The sequence below is a fragment of the Penicillium longicatenatum genome, assembly GCF_028827895.1.
Source record: "Penicillium longicatenatum strain IBT 33135 chromosome Unknown contig_7_segment0_segment0, whole genome shotgun sequence".
Lineage (NCBI taxonomy): Eukaryota > Fungi > Ascomycota > Eurotiomycetes > Eurotiales > Aspergillaceae > Penicillium > Penicillium longicatenatum.
In genome coordinates, this window is record NW_026643124.1 from 3595261 (window position 1) to 3608913 (window position 13653).

The 13653-nt window shown below is 47.0% G+C and overlaps 6 protein-coding genes across 6 annotated transcripts; 2 read left to right on the top strand and 4 right to left on the bottom strand.

Moving 5' to 3' along the window:
* Positions 1–794: 794 nt before the first annotated feature.
* Positions 795–1636, bottom strand: N7484_011601 (putative 2-hydroxychromene-2-carboxylate isomerase; the record flags this gene model as incomplete). Its single annotated transcript, XM_057121988.1, has 4 exons — positions 795–998; positions 1055–1338; positions 1413–1512; positions 1562–1636. 4 exons carry the CDS (start codon positions 1634–1636, stop codon positions 795–797), a joined length of 663 nt encoding a protein of 220 aa, XP_056967742.1.
* Positions 1637–2366: 730 nt separating this feature from the next.
* Positions 2367–2615, top strand: N7484_011602 (uncharacterized protein; the record flags this gene model as incomplete). The annotated part of the gene is made up of 1 exon (XM_057121989.1): positions 2367–2615. One exon carries the CDS (start codon positions 2367–2369, stop codon positions 2613–2615), a length of 249 nt encoding a protein of 82 aa, XP_056967743.1.
* A 793-nt stretch (positions 2616–3408) lies between these two features.
* Positions 3409–6171, bottom strand: N7484_011603 (non-ribosomal peptide synthetase; the record flags this gene model as incomplete). Its single annotated transcript, XM_057121990.1, has 1 exon — positions 3409–6171. One exon carries the CDS (start codon positions 6169–6171, stop codon positions 3409–3411), a length of 2763 nt encoding a protein of 920 aa, XP_056967744.1.
* Positions 6172–8211: 2040 nt separating this feature from the next.
* N7484_011604 (uncharacterized protein) lies at positions 8212–9144 on the bottom strand (the record flags this gene model as incomplete). Its single annotated transcript, XM_057121991.1, has 1 exon — positions 8212–9144. The coding sequence occupies one exon, from the start codon at positions 9142–9144 to the stop codon at positions 8212–8214; it is 933 nt and encodes a 310-aa protein (XP_056967745.1).
* A 991-nt stretch (positions 9145–10135) lies between these two features.
* N7484_011605 (questin oxidase family protein) lies at positions 10136–11759 on the top strand (the record flags this gene model as incomplete). The annotated part of the gene is made up of 5 exons (XM_057121992.1): positions 10136–10286; positions 10363–10665; positions 10718–11065; positions 11123–11533; positions 11593–11759. The coding sequence occupies 5 exons, from the start codon at positions 10136–10138 to the stop codon at positions 11757–11759; spliced, it is 1380 nt and encodes a 459-aa protein (XP_056967746.1).
* A 343-nt stretch (positions 11760–12102) lies between these two features.
* On the bottom strand, positions 12103–13585 carry N7484_011606 (alpha/beta hydrolase; the record flags this gene model as incomplete). Its single annotated transcript, XM_057121993.1, has 5 exons — positions 12103–12167; positions 12235–13044; positions 13101–13301; positions 13352–13425; positions 13476–13585. The coding sequence occupies 5 exons, from the start codon at positions 13583–13585 to the stop codon at positions 12103–12105; spliced, it is 1260 nt and encodes a 419-aa protein (XP_056967747.1).
* Positions 13586–13653: the final 68 nt, after the last annotated feature.

Below are 13653 nucleotides of genomic sequence, written 5' to 3' on the forward strand. Positions count from 1 at the left end.
AAGGGTCGGATGATACTTGGTAGCTTGACCAGGCGAAGTAATGTTTGGTCTGGGGTGCATCAAATTTGCAATGACTTGGACAGGTAAATCAGTTGGCGTGTCTCCCTCTTCACACCACATTTGGAGCCAGTGAATCATGAAATTAGGTCCAGATATCTGCCAGTGGCTGGGTACGTGAGGAACCTTTTCCCAATGCAGTTTGAGAGAACTGTACTGAGCTCTTGGTCGGGAAGTTTCGGGAAGTGTACTTTTCCATCTTGCACTCTTGTTGTGGTTTTTCCAGCAGTAACCTCATGCAGGGCGAGGCGGGTCGTTAGATTCCGGTAGATGTTCGAGCCGGCAACATGATTTCTGGAGTAGCGTAAAGTTGGAAGGAGAACACGAGGGATAAATGATAAGTGAAAGAGCAATACAGCATGTGGAGGTTGATTGAATACTGGCAAGATGCGTGGAAAACGAAGAAGACTTCGAGCCTAGGTAGAAGTTACCATACATATGCTTCCATACATATGCTTGAGATGACAATCAAACCTGGAAAAACCTGATTGGAAGCAACAATAATCAGATAATTCCATTCGTGAAAATGAATAAGACCTTAATAAAGAGCCCTCTGTACCATCATTTGACTACGTGCACAGATACATATGAAAAGAAATACGTATTCAAAGATTAGAGCTGGAGGAGCTAGAAAGGTATACTACATTTTATCCATTTAGCTTCGTTCTTACATAGCATAGCATATTCGATCAAAGACCATGGAAATTTCTGCCAAGCTGCAGCACATCCTAGGTCCTTTACAAAAGAGCTCTGAAACCAGAATCCCGGCTGCGATCCAATCCCAAGAAGTCAACCACTTGTCCAAGATGATCGATGCCCCAGAATCCCTCCGTGTTGCCATTTGTGTCAGTACACTCAAACCACGGGAGACCGAAAGCCCCAACCTTAAACGCGTGGTCAGTATTTGAATTTAGAATGGCCTTGATGTCTGCTTGAGTTGTCTAGTGGAAGCTGGTTAGCTATTGACAATAATAGGACGAAAGACTGGAATACTCACAGCTGATAGAATCTCTTGCGTGGCCTGCTTTCCAAGGATGTCTTCCAGCACTGGCGCAAAGCCTTCAGGCTCTCCAATCTTTGAGTTCCTGTCGATCCACATGGAGCGGTAAAGAGCCTCGATCACCGAGGGCAATTTTGCAGGTGCTTTCTGTGCAACAGCGCAAAGGGCGCGTTGAATCGTAAGTGTTTTGATTGGGAAGCCGTCAGGCATCTGCTCAGCAATCGGCACTGAAAAGTACTTGGCCCATCTCAGTCGCTCTTTGTTGATCCACTGATCCTTGTCTGCGTGGGAATGAGATCAGCATGTTCCTCGTTTATTGGAAATACCTCCGGAACTTCGCGTCACATATACTCACTCTTGATGTTGATTGGAGGTGTGTTGTTACAGGCATGCATCAAGCCACCCAGAAACATGGGAACGTAGGTAACTTTGCATTTTGCAAAGGTAGGTGAATTCTGATCTTGTTTTAGAGCTTTTGCAAACCAAGGTTGGACAAGAACGTACCTTTAGGACATGGAATGCGATATATGCGAAAGGGCTAACAATATCCACGTAAAGAGTTATTTTTGGAACTGCCATGGCTGGGTTATTGCGTCGGCTTGAGGCTGAATCACGCTATGTACTTTGTAGAGGGCAATTAGTTCGGGTTGCAGGTCGCTTTGAGCTCCAGCATTCCCCGCAACAGGGGTCGATGAGTAAGCGTTGTAGCCGAGGTTCGGATATTTGGGGATAACTTCATCTGATCTGCACGAACGTTTACTCAGCGATTACCGCTCATGCTGATCTTGCTTCACTAGGTACTATTCCTTTAGTCCAAAGATTGAAGAAGACGTGGGAATTCTCAGTAAGATTCACGCATATTAAGTTCACTTCTAATTACCCCCACTATATCCATAGATCTCTTGCATTTGGATTTATGAACCAAACACTTCACCACATACCCCTGTCTGGATTTATTAGAATCAGGTACATAAGACATAAAAAAATAAGGAAAAAAGAAGTTTCATTTTTCAGAAGTGATCTATGCACAAATGATGGATTGACTGAGTAACATTCAAGGTTCCCAAGTGAGCGAGCTTATGTTCACTCGCAATTTTGTCCGAAGAGAATCCAAATGTCTATAGAGCCCTGGACATCATAGAAGAGTTTCGAACAAGTTGCATCAATGTGCAATCATGGTGGCTCAGGCTAAGATATGTAATATTCGCCTCCAACGCGCCACCACCAGAATATAGTCAACTTAAGAGCTTCTCCTTTTCCTCTCTATACCACCAAAATTGGACAGAAGTAACACCAACAAGCCAAAACCATGACATCCCGATCCGTCAGTCCATTTGGGTCCGCCGAGAACCTTGCCCAGATCCTCAACCTGGACCCCAGCGATAATCCCGATGAGCAAGAAGGCACCATGCCAGACCATTCCCGCGTGACCAGGCGTGGTGCTCCGGCTCGACACTCCCGTCGTCAGCGATCAGAGTATCGATCCTGGGATCGAGCAAGCGATGTACCGAGAAAGGGGACTACAGGGTCAAAGAATCGGTCCAAGTCGAGACATTGAATCGGAAGTGGCTTGAATCAGCCTGGTCTTCATGACTACGTCTGTAAATAACGCTACAAGGATTACGAAATGCAAAAGAACTACTTGTGAACTTTTTATAACCAAGCTGGGTCTTTATTCTGTTCATTGTGTTGAGATATTTCATTAGAGAGGCATGTACTATCAATTCATTCTCACTGATGATGTTGTAGGTATGTGATTTTGCAAATCTGTGTTTCCTTACTTATTGTCCCCCGTTCTATTGAACAATTCATGTTTGATGCAGAACTACTCATCTCCAGCATCTCCGAGTCTCTGCTTTGCTCGTGCACCTCTGCCTGGGTTTGCTGTTGGTGACAGTGTGAGCACCGCGGTCGAGCGTGATGGCAGAGGACACTCAACTTCCAGAATGATCTTGTGGTTTCATACTTCACGCTGACAAGGTTGTCCATGAAGCTGCGGACAGACCAGGCGCAAATAGGCGGGGGATTTCGTAGAAGACAGGGATAGTTCACATGGGATTACCGAATGCCATAGGGGAATCGCTTCCTATGAAGTCTTAGCCGGCTCGACCAAGCACACCCGAACATGGCTAGGGACCCCGCTACTTCTTAGTTTTATGTCTCTACTGGCTCATTGTACCCATTAAGTTTCTGTTCGGTTTTCATTCTGTAGTTGATAATATCTGGACAATCATAAGCTCTTGTTGAAAGAAACAGCGGAATTCAATTAGGACAAAAGAAGGCAATTGCCAAGGTTGCAATCAAGTAGTAATCTAAAATTTCAATCATTCATCGCCGAAGTTATGCCAGTCTCACAACCCTCTAGCCACTAACGCCTTGCGCAATGTTGCTTGGAAGCCACGCACATGCAAGGGAGAAAGCATCGTGTAATGATGTCCGGCAACATCATGGTACTTGACTTCGCTATTCCTCACAAAGTCCCTCCATCGATGAAGATGATCCTCCAGCCATTGTTGCTTGCTACTAGCAACGACAGTCAATGGCTCGCAATAAAAGACGTCCATGCTACCCACTGATCCACTCGGATCATAATCCCGCGCCATGCTCTGTAATCCATAAGCCAAACTGGCCCATCGTTCCAATTTTGCTGCTGTGATTGAGAGATCTGTTAACCGTTCCACCGAGGAAGCCTTGATAACCTGGACAATGGCATCGGATTTTGGAAGGTCTAATATATCAGGGCGTATAATTTGAGCATGATCTTCAGTCATGAGGTCAAGGAAAAACGCAAGATGTAGAAGGCATTCTGTCCAGTCCAGCTGACGCATGCGGAACTTGATATGTGGCGGCAAGTTAAAACAGCCGACAAAGCGTACTTCGTCGCCCTCTTCCTCGAGGGCCTTGGAAACCTCAAATGCGAGCATAGAGCCGTAAGAGTAACCAGCGAGTGCGTATGGGCCCCGGGGCTGTTTCTTCTTAATGGCGGCATGGTAGGTTGCAACACATTCTGCAATATCTAGAAAGTGACTTTCGTCATCATTGAAGCCTCGTGCTCTCAGCGCGTATACTGGACGCTCGGTAATGAAAGTGCTCAGGCCGAGAAACACGAGAATCTCTCCAACGCCAGGATGGATAAGCCACAGAGGGGTTTTCGTTCCTTGGGAGTTGAGTGTAACGACAGGATTGTATTCCTGGGGCGTATCAGATTCCTGCAGCGCATTTGCCAGCCCTCGAACAGTTGGGTTTTTCATCAATGTGATGATTGGTATGTCATCAGGGTTCAGCTGAAGCCTCTGCTCGATGCGTTTCTTAAGCTTCATCAGATCCACCGAGGTCAAGCCATGCTCGAACATCATGGCGTCAACGCCAATTGTCTTTTGAGGAATGTCCAAAAGTTTCTCCAGTTCCTCTAAAATGGCCTCTTCAACTGGGCCTTCTGGTGGACAGTATGTCATTTCCTGGTATGTTTTCACCGCCAAGTCATTGGCTGCCTCTTGGTCGCAGTATTCGCCGCTTTCTAGAGCCAATCGAAGCTTGGAGCCCGACAATTTGCCAAGCGCAGTTCTTTGTAGGTGACGCTCTTCGAGTGGCAGAATGTATGGACGCGAACTTGTGAACGCTAGCACTGCTTTCGTGATAGAAGCCTGCGTTTGATACCGCATCTCAATGTTATCTGGAGCATAAGTTGGCAGATAGATAACGGCAACTTGCTCTGTCGGTGCGCCAGCTGGCCGGGTAGCGAAGCAAACGACATATCCAGGCGTGATGCCTTCAAAGTTTCCTTCTTCTATTGCACCTTGTACCTCGATCGGAAGGAATTTGACTCCGTTGATTGAAATGAGCTCTTTAGTTCGCCCAGATAGACAGAGTCTACCCGTGGCGTCGATTTTTGCTGTATCACCTGTCTTGAACCACCCATCGGGCGTAAAGGCCTCTGCGGTGGCAAGCTCGTTGTTGTAGTATTGCGGAAAGACAATCGGACCTCGGATCTCTAAGCTTCCAGCTGGTCCACTAACTCTCATCTCAATACCAGGAACGCAATATCCCAGGGAAGCAAATTCATGCTGGCGTGTCACGTCATATGACGGACAAGCCAGACTGTATATCGAGCCGGCACAGGTCTCTGTCATTCCAAATCCGGGCACGATCACATTATCCCGCGCTCCATATTTTGCCAAGAGTTGTGATATGCGGACGCACGTCTCGACAAGGTTTGCTTCGCCACCTGAGACAATATATTCCAGGCAACTGAGGTCAGGAGTGGTATTAATACCCCCAGACTCGAGCACACGGGCAAGCTCGCAAAGAAAGAAATTGGGAGCAAAGGTCCTGACAACTCGGTGATGATGAATCCTCTCGAGGAAAAGTGTTGGCGTGGCAATGATGTCTTCGGGCTGTACATGGACCTGGCTCACACCAACAAACAAAGCGTGCATGTGTATTTCTATCAAGCTGCCAACGTGATCGAGGCGTATCCAGTTCAGGAATGAAACAATATCGTTGTCCTCGGCACGGATGGGGAGCATAGATGCTTTACCGGCAACCGAGGCTGAGATTTGGGAGTGTGTCAAGCAAACAGCTTTGGCGTTGCCAGTGCTCCCTGAAGTCAACATCAGGAGAGCCAAATCAGTGCATTTATTCTTCTGCCTGATACAATGTTCTGTTGGCTCTGCCACCGCAGTGGCAGAATGCAGAATATCATCGACGTCAAGAACTGTCAATATGGAAGGCGTGGGAAACTGGCCCATCAAGCTTGACCGGGTGAGGCAGATGGGGTCATCGAGAATAGACTTCAAGTGAGCCAAGTGCTTTTCGCAGTGGTGTGTATCGCGAGGGAATGCAGTCGACATGGCTGGAACATATCCTGCATAGATAGTCGACCATAACCAAATGATATTCTCAAGGTGATCCTCAAAGTGAATGAGAACAATTGAGCCTTCTTGGCGGTTCAAAACTCTTCGCAAAAGCTTTCCATTGAATACTGCCAAAGCACGTAACTCATCATATCTAATCTCCCGAGGCTTGGAAGCGCCCAGGGAGTAGGCAACAATACTGTTGTGAGAGCTGTAGGCAGCTGCATCTTCGAGAAGATTGAGAATCTGAGGAGGTCTCATAGTGATCAGAAGTAATGATTGAAGCCTTGTTTTCTTTATACTGCTACTACTGCACACATGGGTGCCCTTCCAAGGTTATATATGAGGATTAAGTTGGAATGGCCCCAGTTATACTTCGTGTTTTACTGTTATATCTTACTGTTATATCTCGGACTCGCCGAATCCGGTAAAATGTAACCCTTCAGGTGGAGGCCTTAGGGGCCGACAAATCCTTTGCAATTACCTGGATTCCGCTAAGTCTTACAGGTGGAGAAGAGAATGTCAGGCAACCGAAGGTGGGATATGTAAGACCATGGCGCCTTTGTCTGTTGTCTTTTTCGAAGATCATCACCCGAGCATCCAGATAGGATATTGTTCTCTTGATCGGGTATTATGGATAGTGATATGGAATAATCGTTCTTAAAATATTGTAATTTTTTAAGTTTCTTTGGTCCATATCTTCAAAACCTTGGAAGAATGTTTTAGTGACCAATTTGCAGTACCCTGGAAATGAAGTAATATACCTAATACAGTGTCAAAAGGTCAAATGATCCAAATGAATCCACAGTAGCCCGTGTGTCCTCGGATGACGCGGAAATCAACACGTAGGAAATTGAGTGGCCAAGATAGCGTGATTATACTTAGTGCTTTACCGTCAAGAGCCGGCAAGGCTTTGTTGCAGACCTCATGTCATCCCCAGAATCTGCAGATCAATATGCACCGGGGTGAGATATCGCGGGCCATCTGCCCGTTTCGACCGAGTCCGAGGCTAATGCCGAGATCCTGGGACACGCCGATTGGTATTACGTCGAGTCTCATCACATGCGCCACGTGCTGAGAAGATATCAAGGGCTGCAAGTATGAGAGCATTAGCAGTATTGAGAACACGGCGAGGTAGAGAGGAAGATCTTTCCCGAAAGCTAATCTGACATCAGAGGGGCGCTAGCCCCAATTGGCATTTAAGCAATCCTTCCGATGACGGAGCCTTCGGGCCTTCGGTGAACTGCATGTATACAGGGGCTTTTCTTTTTCTGTTTCTTTTTGTCGATATCATGTTGGCTGGCGGTAGCCAGGCGTGCTCTGCTTATCATTTCCGATCTCCGCCAACCGGAAGTAGAGACACTAGTCCGCCCTGGCATGTCTTTGGGTTCGGTATGACTATGGAAGTGAGAAACTTGATTCATTACCTGCCTTCAAGGATCTCACTCTTGATGTTCCCTATGCCAAGGACCAATGTTTTTTAATCAAAGATATAGTTCACCTGGAGTTTGATAGGTCAAGATAAGCAAATGTAAGCTTTAAATGTTGCCCCGGTGGTGTCGGCATATTGACTAGTTATCTGATCTCGATCCTCGACCGGTTTATTTAGATAATAGGTCACTGCAAATTTTTAATTCCAGCGGGTAAAAGAATCCAATTATATTTTGTGGCTGTTAGATTCGGTGTAGTTTATCTGCACCACTACATTCATACCTCTGCTACAGAAACAAACGACTAGTGCCCACCCGAATATCCCTCCCCCTTTTGGAGGCACTGCAGCATAAGCGTTGATGTCGGGTTACAGGTGTAACCTATGTGCTTTGAGGCGCTGACTGCAGTTACTGTTACGTGTTACAGAGTACAGAGGCTCTTCAAAATTTGATTGTGCTGCATGACTTTCCAACCACCAGGGCTTTATAGCCCATAACTAGTCCCCTGCATGCACATGTCGACTGATTTGACCTGCCCGTTAATCATTCGAGAACTTTATGGTATATAAGTGACCAGACTGAAATACTCTGCAAGTATGTAGCTTACTACATGTGATAGTGGGGTACATGGTACAGTATATGCATGGCAGTCAAATATCACCGATAACAGCGCTCCTTTGGTGGTGATTAGGCTATCCACTTTTCAGAAAATTTCCTTTTTTTTTTCCTTTTCAATTCATTTTTCTTTTGGTAAATGTAGTACGTAAATATTACTGTGTATCGTGATTGTTCCTGCTAAGCAGCCGGTCACGCCATCATCTTTGAGAATTCCCAATATATCGTAGAGGATTCAATTCAAATATTCTCTGCCTCAAGGGGTTACAACTAGTTTCTTAGCCTTGTCCCCGGAACTCCAAGCCGCCGGAAAGTCTTCTAACGAAGTAGGAAAAAGGTCAAAAGGGGGTTTGATCATGGCAACGGCCGCCACCAATGCGCTCTGCTCCCTCTTCAAGTCCTCGCCGCTAAAGCTACCAATACCAGATGCCATAATCCTTATCGGTCGCTTATTGATCAGCTGTGCAGGCAAGTGCACATCCTTATGACCCGCCAGCCCACCCGTGAGAATGTATTGCAGATCTTTCCCAGGATCAATCTCCACAGCTTCCATCAGAGATACGCCATTAGGCCCTCCAACATAGTCAAGCACGATATGCACAGGGCCGAGGTCATCCGGCAACACCAATGGCTCTTTCAGGATAACGCGGGTGTCAAGCCCCTCCACTGTAGCCAGGGTATCTGCATTGCGCGAAAAGCCGATTACCCGTGTCGCCCCCAGAGTACGCGCAATAAGAGCGGCGAGCCGGCCCGAGGCACTTGTGGCGCCGACAATAGCCACTGTGAGGCCTTTACAGCCCCCGATAGCCCGGTATTTCAATGCCATCCAGCTGCTAGTTGCAGGATTGGCGAGGCCAGCCAAGCTAACAGGGTCAATGTTGGCATCTAGTTGAACGAGTTGACTGCGAAGGACGTTGGCACGCTCAGCGTAGATTGGCGCGGCGAAGGCATGAATGAAATAACGGGTTCCAGTGGTTTCATCCAGGCCAACACCGTCGACACCAGGATCGAATGGGAGAGTTGCGTTGTAGGCGCTAGGGTGATCCTTTGCGGCACGAAATCTTGTCACGCGAGGAACACCGGCCGCCAATATCCGGAGCTGAAGCTGGGTAGGTTCGGGTGGGGGAAGGTCTGGAACAGTGATGTATTCAGGTGGTGAGCCCCAGGAAGTTACCCGAACAGCTTTCATTCTGAGGGAGATTGTTGGAGATTGTTGTTTTGCTGGTTGAAGAACAGGAGCAGAGGTAATATTTTCAGGGCCAGTTTGACAGTATCACTTGTCTTTGGAATTTCTTCCAGAAATTATAGACCTGGGCGCCTCCAGGAGTGTTAGTATGATTTGCAAAGGTGATGGCAGACTGCATGATGATCCAATCCATAATTGGCACTAATCGTCAAGAGCAAACGTAAGCCTTGCTCAAATTTCGATTTGTAATTGCTCAGCACGCCTGAAATAAGCCAAGATTGCTTAAATCCAGTCAACGCTATTCTTGAAAGCATGTTTTACCAAACAAGGATTTGTACTTGCAAATCCATAACCTAAATGGGAAGACCGAGTGCCGAAAAGCGAAAACAAACATTGCGGCCCCATTTCCGGCGTAACCATAGCTCTGAGAGCATCGGATTTAAGGCGTTTCATCCTGATATTGAATCTGTTGCCCTGCTTCATACGTAACGCTTCTTTTGGAGCAATCTTACCCGAACCTCAAGCGGAAAAAAAAAAAAAAACCAATCCTGAGGTATTATATTCCAAATAGCGTGAGAAACACTCAATACTGCTTTGTTGGCGCTGTATTATGTATTTATGCAGGCTATAGTTTGTGAAACTCAATGACAGTCGGGTGCGGTCTACACTTACTCTATGTGTACACATCAATCTACGGTTTACATGCACCTTCAAAAATTCGAATACCGAGAAGGGATACGAGGTGCTGCATCCTTCGAAAACACCCTGAATGATGATCTTTCAAAGTTTAATTCTAGGCGGGAATTGGATGCCTTGCATGGTCGGGATTGAAAGAACGGGATTACGGCACTCGATTTCGAAGCAAAATCCCATCAGCATCCCTACCGTTTTTATATGAAGGTGAGATATCATACCCATGAACCTCTAGAGTCTCACCACCTAGGCACGGCCAAATCTCGAATCTTGGAACCTTTGAAGATAGACTGCATTTCAAATGGCGACTGCAACAATGATCAAGCTCCCCGTGAGTAACACCATGGTAGTGAGCAAGAATGTAAAAGAAGATGCTCGAGCTACTGTGGATGAACTGCTCCGACGGAATCATCTAGAGAATCACATAGCGTGGCACCAAGAAAGACGAAACAGTAAGTGGTTCCTTACAGTCACTGTGTATATTGTAAGATACAGTCAGTACTCACCAGACCATGACAATATCCTCAGATCATGTGGTTCATCATATGCTCTCCATTTACGCCCTAGGAGCCACCTCGGATCAGATCCGAGAGCACTACAAGCGCGCAATATCAGTCGTTCCTCCTGCTCACCCAATCGATGCGAACTTGTCGCAAAGCCTGATCGACCGAGAAAAATGGAAGATCCACATTGGAGATCATCTCTATTATCACAGCTACCTGGCTTTCTTCGAGCGGGAGATTGAAGCCAAAGGATATATCAATGTGATGCTAGAGTATCTGTTTGCGGAGGATGAGCGTGCCGAGGACATGCTGTGTCGACTATTCGCTGGTGAGTGGTGGCGTACAATTGCTGATATTGAGCGTAAACTCAGCCTCCGCAGGACTTTTGCATCCCTGGATACATTTGGGATTCGCACTCGAGTTTCAACAGCCTTCCCTAATGGCAGAGGCGCTGGCTCAAATTGCTACAATTCCGACCTGGAATTTCGAAGAAATCCTTTTGCCTGCCGAGAAGGTGGCCGGGGATTTTGGATCCAAGCCTCTGATTGAAATCATGGAAGATATGAGGAAAGACGAGAGGGTAATGGCTGCACCTCAATGGTCTAACTTTAACAAGCTGCTCGACGTGATTGCCAATGTTCCGGACGCGCTCATGAAATATGCTAGCCAATTCACAGTAACAGAGGACCAATTGGATGAGAAGGTGGCAGAGTTGATGGAGACTTCTGGTAATTGATACTTATGGGTTTCCCCCTCGAGCTTCTCACTGACACACAATGATCCAGCCTATGTCTTCGGGGCAACGCAGAGACCTGGAAAGGTCCCCAGAATCGAGTTCTTGCTGATGCACTGCGTGACCTCAAATGTATTTCTGTCCAACGTTCTCTACCACCCATCCATCAGTGCTCGAGCGCGTGTTCGAATGCTTGAATGGAAAGGGCGTACCGACCTCATTATTTGGGCTTCCTGCAAATGCCCTAGGTTGTATCCTGCCAGGGTGATGAATTATCCGGTCACTAAGAACTGGGATGCTCTCATCCAGTGGTCACTGAATCACCCAGACGAGGACAGTCATTATATCAAAACGTTACGTGCGCTGATGCAAGGCCAGAAGGTTGGACGATTGTGCCGGGACCAGGGAAAGAAACCAAAATTGATGGTATCTGATATGACGTGGCTGCAAGTGGGCAATATGTGTAAGCCTTTCTTGATTTCGGGGACTTTCACTGTTGCTATTACTGACGATTGTCCATAGTGGTTGCTGCGGGTGAAGGTGACCCCAAATACGTGCGATACGCTGGGTTCGACGAAGCGTGGGATGGGGTTCAAGATGAACGTTCAGCAGCTGAAGAGGAAGGCGCGGTCAATGCGGAATCTGCCAGCTCCACCCGTGCTATTGAGCGTGGGATGGCATCCCTCTGACAAGAAATTTAGAACCAGGGAGAATTCCATTGGGTATGCTGTAGAACCCAGCGTGTTTGCCTGGCAAACCGCCTCCCCCGCCATTTCTTTCACTTTGATCATGGATTAGGGATGGATTGAATCTATTTGAATCGCTTTTGTTTTATAGGCTATTTGTTCTCTTATTAAATTTCCATCAATGTTCGAGAGAGGAAACATAGAGCAGAGGCCTCTCTATGTACTACCCTAAAGGCCCATAGCGATTATTCGACTCTGATACATGCTATCCTTCATAATGGGGCGGTATCTGAGGTCCTCAATTCTATCTCTATTTATATAGTAGAAACAGCAGGGCAGTGTTTCTTCAGGTTTCGAATGCCCTTAAAACTGCAAGACCTGCAACAGAGGAAGAAGCAACACGGTTGTGGCCTTAGATTAACTCGATATTAGTGATCATGAAGCATGAGAAGATTCATCAAACACAGCATCCACATACCTCCATATCTGATACGCTCCCATCGTACCTTTTTCAAAACCTGGACTCCATCTGTGCCGAAGAACCTGTTCTCCCAGACTTGGATCTGGTTGGAGCTGCCGATTTCAGACTTTTCAAATGTTAAGGCCCCAGGAGCCCCTTCAATATTCTCGCCGGTGGCAGCAGCCCATACCCGACGTCCTTCGTACCAGGGAATATCTGCGTCATTCAAGGCATGCACGATCGTAAGATCCAGATCTTTCTGGGAATACTTCAAGCCGAAGGCATCCGGCTCGGAAATATTGATGCCTGCTAGGCGAGCGACCCTGCCGGCTGTATCCCAGTGATCCATAATATGACCGAGCACCCACTTTTGGAACCGAGGGTAACCAATCAACGGAGAGAGCATCGGTGGCGTGAAACCTTTGATACTATATGATTCGATTACATTGGTGAGACTGCTGAAGGATGCGAGGAGGATGACTCCGGCAAATGGCTCAGCATCTTTAATGGCTGGCTGGATGGCTGTCGGGTCGGGCGAGCCATATGCAAAGCGCTCGGCAACTGCTGCTGTGACTGCTGTGCCCAGGCTCTGACCCACGATCGCAATCTTTGATGTAGGAATTTTGAGCGGACCTGCAGTAAGGAAGTTGAGTAGGGATACACCGTCGGTTATGAGACCTTCTTCAGTAGGACTGCCGGTCGATACACCAAATCCGCGGTAGTCGATTGCAAATACATGAACTGGCTTGTCCGGAGTCGATAGGGCTAGTAGAGTGTTGTATCCATTTGGTCGATTGGCAGACCCCAGGTGAGCTGCATTCCCATGGACTTTGGGTTCATGAGATTAGACAGTGACGATTAGTGCCCAGGTTGATAGGACTTACAGCTCACCACAACTCTGGCGTTGGGATTATTAGCCAAAGTCTTATAAGCAACGGTTTGAGTGTAATCTTGTGCTGGGCCAGATGGTATGTTCTGCATCAGCTCCTCCTCATGTTCATGTACAAGATGTAGAGGCAGAAGATGCCAGCCATAAAGGGTTTCATTGTCAGGCGTCACCAAGTTGAAGGGCTGAACCTGAGTCTCTGAGCTCATGTCAATATCTCGATATATTTGACTTGCCTTGAACACTTACTTAGGAATCCAAATTGCTCGACCTGATTCAGATCTTGCCAGTAGCTTGGATTGAATTTATGGGCGTAGAGACAACTTTAACAAGGTCAGCAATTTGCGACAAACATTCGCATTGTTAAACTTACAAGCGCTGGACCTCTGGAAAAGTCAGAGCATAAATGAAAATGACATAGAGCAGACCACCAGCTGCTAGTGCCCAATAGGCCTTTTTGAAGATTGGTTTTAGCTCGACCATGATGCGGGTGTTGGTGGAGATAACAAAGTTGGCAATTTAATAAGCCTTATCGATGAACCCGCGACTAT